This window comes from Neltuma alba, unplaced genomic scaffold, assembly GCF_004799145.2.
Source record: "Neltuma alba isolate B1F8T4 unplaced genomic scaffold, ASM479914v2 tig00010413_pilon, whole genome shotgun sequence".
In the NCBI taxonomy this organism is placed as follows: Eukaryota; Viridiplantae; Streptophyta; class Magnoliopsida; order Fabales; family Fabaceae; genus Neltuma; species Neltuma alba.
This window is the reverse complement of record NW_021635315.1, coordinates 66,593-73,779: the sequence shown is the minus strand read 5'-3', so window position 1 is coordinate 73,779 and position 7,187 is coordinate 66,593. Positions and strand designations below refer to the sequence as shown.

Here is a 7,187-nt window from a genome sequence, read left to right as displayed (position 1 = left end):
TTAAGAAATTGAGCTATAGACAAATTAAAAGTTGGTGAATTAAGCGATTATTTTTTCTTAAAAAATAAAAAAATGATAAAAGATATTTATTGAATTTTAAAAAAATATAATGATTTTAACTATGTTTGTAATAATTTTTAATATTCAAAATCCGTGAAATTCACCTTTTTTTTTTTTTAACTTTTGAGACCACACGTCCACAGCCCTCTAGAGCGTGCGGCTGACCTTGCTCTCACTGCCAAGGTTCCTAAAATAGTGAAGCTTCATCCTCTTTCGTACTCCACAGAACCCAACCCAAGCTCGTCCTTTTTCGACCCCGCTTCACCCAAACGCTTTCCTCCTCCGTTCCCATCGCCGGTGACCTGTGTTTTCATCCTCTCCTACGCCACCGTTGGCTTGTGGGTCTTGCCGATTGCTCGTGGCAACTGCCGATTTCTCCTTCGTTGGCGTGTTACAGTTTTTGCTTGTGGTGTGCCGCCGTTTGCTTGGCATTCGGTGCGTCCCTCCCCTCCCTCTCATCTCTTCCTGTCCGTCTTTTGTTATGGTAATGGCGTCAATGTTGGCTTTATCTGTTGCCTCCCTACCTAAATGCATGGTAAGCTGCTTACATTTGCGTAACGAATTAATCTGCTGGATTAATCTAATATATGTAGCAATTGATGTTCTCTTCCTTTTCAATTATCAGGAGTCCGACAAATTTTCAGATTCTTCTCTCCGTGGTTCGTGATTAGCTTCCTTTTTTTTTTGCCTTCCAGAATGAATTATCCTATTCATTGAGATGACCTTTCAGAACGCATTGTTATTTTCCATGTTAATAGGTAAAAATAAGGAGTCTGGCTATTTGCGCTTTTTGGAGCGAAGAAAAGTGGTTCTCTCTTCCGTCGGGATACTTTCCTGGACGTTGTTGAATAATGCAAAGGACGGAAGTAGCGTGGCGACTGAATTTGCTGACAGTAATTTCCTTTGTTCCCCTTGTCTAGATATTACAATGATACTATTTGTAGGTTGACTATGAGATATTCAGCAAGCTTAGGAACGATATTAAATTTGGCCCTTCTTTAAGTTACGGGGTTAGCGATCAGCAGAAAACACACACACACACACACACACACAGAGTTGCGATGGTAACGTGCAAACTTCATTTTTAAAATTTTGTTGCTGTCTAGCAGCCTTTCTATATTGCTTGATATTTATTCCTGCCAACTGCTGCTATCAAAGATTTCACATTATTTCACTATTGCATCACGTCCAAGTATTACTGGCAATCATGACTGTCACTAAGCTGTTAAGGTATTGCTATGTAAGACTTTGAATGCTTTAGAGAAAGGATTTTTACTTTTTCATGAATTCTGTAGCTGAATTTTTCCTCAATTAGGGGAAACCTTAGTTTTCTTACTGTAGATGATGCAACTTCTTAGCTATTTATGGTATAATTTAGGTAGCTTCTATGTCTATGCATGTACCGTTGAGTTACATGGGATTCATGACAGCATGAGAAATTTCACAGCTGTATTGACTTTCAGCAATTTGTTTGTACACAGTGCCAGCACTTAGGGGCAAAAATTATGGCAAGACAAAAATGCGATACCCAGACTATACAGAAACTGAATCAGGACTCCAGTATAAGGTCAGTAATTGGTTGATAGTATGTAACTACTTCAGCATAAGTATATTTTGCATTAAATTCATATTGATAAATAATGCAGGACTTACGAGTAGGAGATGGCCCTAATCCAAAAGCGGGAGACACAGTGGTGGTAAGACATTACATTTATAGTTTTTCATTGTGATTTTGGATCTAACTTAGCCAGTTATCTTTCAATGAACAGAATACTCATTCAAAATGAATACATTAGTTTGCTCAGTTTAATTAGTTCAGCAGCTTGAGCTAGAAAATGATAGTAGCTTTCATCTGCCTAGGCAGACACTTTCAGGACAATATCCTTGCCTCTTCGAATTAGATAATTGAAGCAACTTATGGACTTTAGATTCCATTCAGGTGGATTGGGATGGTTACACCATAGGTTATTATGGTCGCATATTTGAAGCCCGGAATAAAACTAAGGGTGGTTCTTTTGAGGTATGAAATCCTTTTCATCTTGTAGCTGGACATTGTACAAATGGTTGATTGTTACACTCCTTTTCACTTGTAGGGTGATAACAAGGACTTTTTCAAATTCAAAATAGGATCTCAAGAGGTGAGTCTTCGTTTAATGACATCCTAGTTCCTTAAAATTTGAGGTACATTTTTGTTTAGGTTATGACATTATTTCATGAGCAATGTTTATGTTGTTTTTTGTTATGCCAGACAACAAACATCATATTTAGAGCTTTCTATGTCATGATATTTAGATGTAGGGAATTCAATAAGAGAAAGTTTAGAAGATCCCGGTAGTATGTGGAAAAGAGAAACTAGTTGAAATGCTGGGTAACATTTGATACCCTTTATTATGCTTCGATGCCTCTTATAAGTTTGATATAGTTCATCACAACCATCAAGAAAAGAGCTTGCTAAAGGGGGGAGGAAGAAAAAGAAAAATAATAAAAGAAAAAAGCGAAGTCAGGGCAAATAGAAGTTTGAATTGAGTCTATTCATAGGAATGGCAACTTGAAGTAATGAAGGTTCACTGGCTTCTCTGAAAATATTTATTATGCTTTCCTTTCACATAATTGTTACCATAACTAGAACAGGATTTCCTGAGGTGGCAATGAAAGAAATGACAAGAAAATTTGTTCTGGGAGAACAAGATTGTAGAGAGGAGAAGAATTTATCATGACCTTAAGACACTAAACAAGTAGGAAAGGAACTCATACGAGTTTCATTCTGCTACCGCAGAAGCTTAAACATGATAATTAATACTACACTTTGGATGTAGAGTTTTATGTACTTTTTTCAATTTGAACGAATGGAACTCCAACTTTATGATCATGGTTCTCTTGAATTATGTAGTTATGTCCTCCATCATGCCCTATATTATACTGATAGTTGTCAAACTATAACTAGGGGTGTTGAAGGAACTAAAATTAAGGCTATTGAACTGACAAGCTAAGTAAAACAACGGTGCTGTTATTTTGTTTATTTTTGGCTAATTTCTGTTTAGAGAAAAAGTAAATGACGCTATTGCAGTTTGGTTCGGTGAGTGGTTGCAATTGGATCAAACTAGAACGAGATTAGAATAGTTTAAAATAACATGGAACGATGAGTTGAAAAAATAAATCAAGATGGAACCAGTAGTTCTGTTTTACACCTTTAGCTAAAATTTCAAAATAGAAGCACAAGTCAATATTATTATTGGATGCTAGAATACATATGCTCTATTTTTGGGAGCTATATCACTTGCGTTTTAGATGACTCCCTACACAAACAGGGGGTTTTGAAAAATGGTTGCTTATGTTCCTTGAACGTTCAGGTAATCTCAGCTTTTGAAGAGGCTGTTTCAGGCATGGCTCTTGGGGGAATTAGAAGGTTCTTCATCCTTTTTCTATTTCTTAGAAATTTAATGTGCGTGGTATTCCTGAGTTGTTTTGTGCAAATTTATTTCCTGCTAACATAACAGCTGGGAGTTCGTGAACTCTGCAGATAACAGGCGTTTGAATATAATGTCCTGTTCATGACACCACAAATATTGTGTTAACATTTGACCATTTATGAAGCTGAATGTTGAGTGATTTACTTGTTAGAATTGCATATTGTTCTAAACTCAAGCTCTGTATTTGGGAAACTCTAAAAACGTATTTGGGGTGAAAAGATGAACAAGTGAATTGATTGTTTCCTAATGTTGGGTTTGAATTTTTTTAATACTCTAACTACTCTTGGAGATGCATCGTGGGCACATCTTTCAAGAGAAACAGTTTGGGAGAGAGATGCAATTTACACTGCATATTTTAATGATGCAGGATAATTGTGCCCCCAGAATTGGGATATCCTGACAATGATTTCAATAAGAGAGGCCCAAGACCAATGACATTCTCGGTAATGATTGACTTTTTTGTTTTCGCCTGATCCAAGTGGGGACTTAGGAATTTGCTATGAAAACTTGTTTCAGGGCCAGCGAGCCTTAGATTTTGTGCTAAGGAACCAAGGGCTGATAGATAAGACTCTCTTGTTTGATATTGAGCTGTTGAAGATCATACCAAGCTGACCTGTCAAATGTTGCGGCTCATTTTCTGAAGGCTCAGGTCAGTTTTCTTATGACATCTGCAACTCACTTGGTATAGATTGATAATATTTTTCTGATTCTGTTTGCCTTGGTAATTGTAGAGGTTCTCTCTTGGAACCAGTTAGCTGATCAACAATTGTTATATGATAATTATAATGTGAGTGCTGCTAGAGTGTCTTTTGAAGTATTTAATGCGTGCTTACTCATTCTTCCTAACTTGCGTTTTGGCCGCAGCACATATATGGAACCCAACCTTCTTATTTACAGAGGTATAGAGGAATATAAGGTCGTTGCTTTTCCTTCGTGATTGAAATATTTGTGGCTTTTGATTGAAAAAACAATTTTTTTCCCCGCAAATGTGCTTATAACATTTAGTTTAAGTGATATTTGCACGTGGTTTACTAAACATTGATTCACTGTATATGCGTGTGGGGAGGAACACAATCATATGACCAATTATGTAGATAAGTAAAAGAAAAGAAAATGAAACTTTTGGTTCTTACCCACTTGTCACTTGCAATTCGATCCCTATATTTTGATTATACGAGTGTTAATTTGTTCCATACGGTTTCGAAGTCTTGTATAACTAATCCTCTGATTTGAGCGTTATATAGATGTCAAATGAAGTTTTACCCAAAATTCAATCTTCTTTTGCTGAATATTACTTCTTACATTGATACTGATCTTGGTATCATATTTATTTAATGTTCTGAAATTATTTGACGTTTATTGATGTATTCAAAGGATGGGGACTATTTAGGAAAAAATCTCAAAAAACAAACAACAAGCCTTATCCCACTAGGTGGGGTCGGCTACATGAATCACACGACGCCATCGTGCTCTGTCAACAACCCAATCCTTAGATATGTTGTTGATTAGGAGGTCTCGTTCAATGACCTCATTCAGCGTTCTTCTCGGTCTTCCCCTGCCTCTTTTTATGGGACTCCATCTTGTTTGATCCATCCTCCTCACCGGGGCTTCCAAAGGCCTTCTCTGCACATGTCCAAACCATCTTAAGCAATTTTCAACCATTTTTCTTGGATAGGTGCCACACCGATTCTGTCCTGATCTTTTCATTTCGAATCCTATCTTTTCTTGTATGACCACACATCCATCTCAACATCCTCATTTCTGCTACTCCGACTTTGTGCTCTTGTTTTCCCTTTATTGCCCAACATTCACTACCATCTATCATAGCTGGTCTTATAGCAGTCCGATAAAATTTTCCTTTAAGTTTCTCAGGTACCTTCTTATCGCAAATAACTCCGGTAGCTTTCTTCCACTTTAACCAGCCAGCTTGTATTCTATGAGAAATGTCTCCATCAATTTCCCCATACTCCTGTATAATGGATCCTAGGTATTTAAACTTTGATACTTGAGGAATAATTTGCTCTCCCATCCTCACCTCCAAATCCCTATTACCTTGTCTCCCTCCAAAATCACAATGCATATATTCTGTTTTGTTCCTGCTCAAACAGAAACCTTTCGACTCCAAAGTCCTTCTCCATAACTCCAAACTAGTGTTAATCTTTCTTTTGATTCCGCATAAGAACTATATCATCCGCGAAGAGCATGGACTTAGGGATTCTTTCTTGAATAGGTTTAGTTAGAACATCCAAAACAATGTTGAACAAGTACGGACTCAGAGAGGATCCCTGATGTAGGCCAATCTTAATAGGAAAGTCCTTTGTCTCCCCCCCAGGCGTCCTTACACTGGTAGTTACCGCCTCATACATATCTTGTATGACTTTGATATACGCAACCCGTACACCTTTCTTTTCCAAAGCCTTCCACAATACTTCTCTTGGCACACGATCATAAGCCTTTTCCAGGTCAATAAAAACCATATGTAAATCTCTTCTTTTACTTCTATATCTCTCCATTAACCCCCTTAGTAAATAGATTGCTTCCGATGTGGATCTCCCTGGCATAAATCCAAATTGGTTTTCCGAAATAGAAGTCTCCAACCTCAATCTATATTCCATCACTTTTTCCCACAACTTCATTGTATGACTCATAATTTTTATCTCCCTATAGCTTGCACAGTTTTAAATGTCTCCTTTATTCTTGTAAATAGGAACTAAAATGCTTTTCCTCCACTCATCCGGCATATTTTTAGAGCGTAGAATTTCATTAAAAAGCTTGGTTAGCCATACCTCCCCCTCATCGCCCAAACATTTCCAAACTTCAATAGGGATACCATCAGGCCCAACGGCTTTTCCATTGTCCATTTTCTTGAGAGCCGCCTTAACCTCTCCGATACGTATCCTGCGGTAGAAAGCCAAATTCCGATCATCTTCGTTAATTAGCAAGTCCTGCAAGTCCTGAGTCGCATAATTGCTTTCCTCATTAAACAACTTGTAAAAGTAAGCCTCCCATCTGTCCTTAATATCACCATCAGTAACTAACACTTTACCATCTTCATCCTTTATACACTTAACTTGATCCAGATCTCTCTTTTTCCTCTCCCTTTGCTTCGCGATCTTGTAAATATTTCTTTCTCCCGTCTTTGTTCCTAACTCCTGATAAAACCCTTCATAAGCTTTAGTACGTGCTTCGCTCACTGCTCTCTTTGTCTCTTTTTTAGCCAACTGATACTTTTCCTGGTTCTCTACACTATTGCACAAGTGTATGGCCTTAAAACAATCTTTTTTCTGTTTGACTTTCTCTTGCACACTCTTATTCCACCACCAAGTCTCCTTATCTCTTTGACCAGGACCTTTGGATTCTCCCAAAATTGCTTTAGCTACCAAACGAATCCTTGTAGCTATCTCTTCCCACATCATGTTTGCATTTCCCTGCAACTCCCAATTCCCTTCCTTCAAAAAAGTCCTTTTGAATAACTCTCGCTTCTCTCCTTTTAACTGCCACCACTTAATCCTGGGTTTTGCCACTTGATGGTACTTTTGCCTGGTACTCTTAAAACATACATCAAGGATACGTACTCTATGTTGGGCACTCACCCCGTCTCCTGGAATCACTTTGCAATTAGTACACAATCTTCTGTCCGGATTCTTAACCAAAAAG

The 7,187-nt window shown here is 37.7% G+C and overlaps 1 protein-coding gene across 3 annotated transcripts; it reads left to right on the top strand.

Annotated features, from left to right (window-relative positions):
• Window positions 1–238: 238 nt before the first annotated feature.
• LOC114756449 (peptidyl-prolyl cis-trans isomerase FKBP19, chloroplastic) lies at window positions 239–4,769 on the top strand. Of its 3 annotated transcripts, XR_003741458.1 has the most exons (12): window positions 239–595; window positions 686–719; window positions 819–953; window positions 1,542–1,627; window positions 1,707–1,757; window positions 2,000–2,080; window positions 2,154–2,198; window positions 3,411–3,466; window positions 3,898–3,973; window positions 4,047–4,179; window positions 4,262–4,317; window positions 4,395–4,769. XR_003741458.1 is itself a non-coding variant. In XM_028945396.1 (11 exons), exons 1-10 carry the CDS (start codon window positions 542–544, stop codon window positions 4,140–4,142), a joined length of 714 nt encoding a protein of 237 aa, XP_028801229.1. In that variant the 5' UTR covers window positions 239–541; the 3' UTR covers window positions 4,143–4,179; window positions 4,262–4,769. The 3 variants fall into 3 exon arrangements, 2 of the variants coding, with proteins under 2 accessions (XP_028801229.1, XP_028801228.1); XM_028945396.1 differs by having other exon boundaries at window positions 4,262–4,769; XM_028945395.1 differs by lacking the exon at window positions 4,262–4,317 and having other exon boundaries at window positions 240–595.
• Window positions 4,770–7,187: the final 2,418 nt, after the last annotated feature.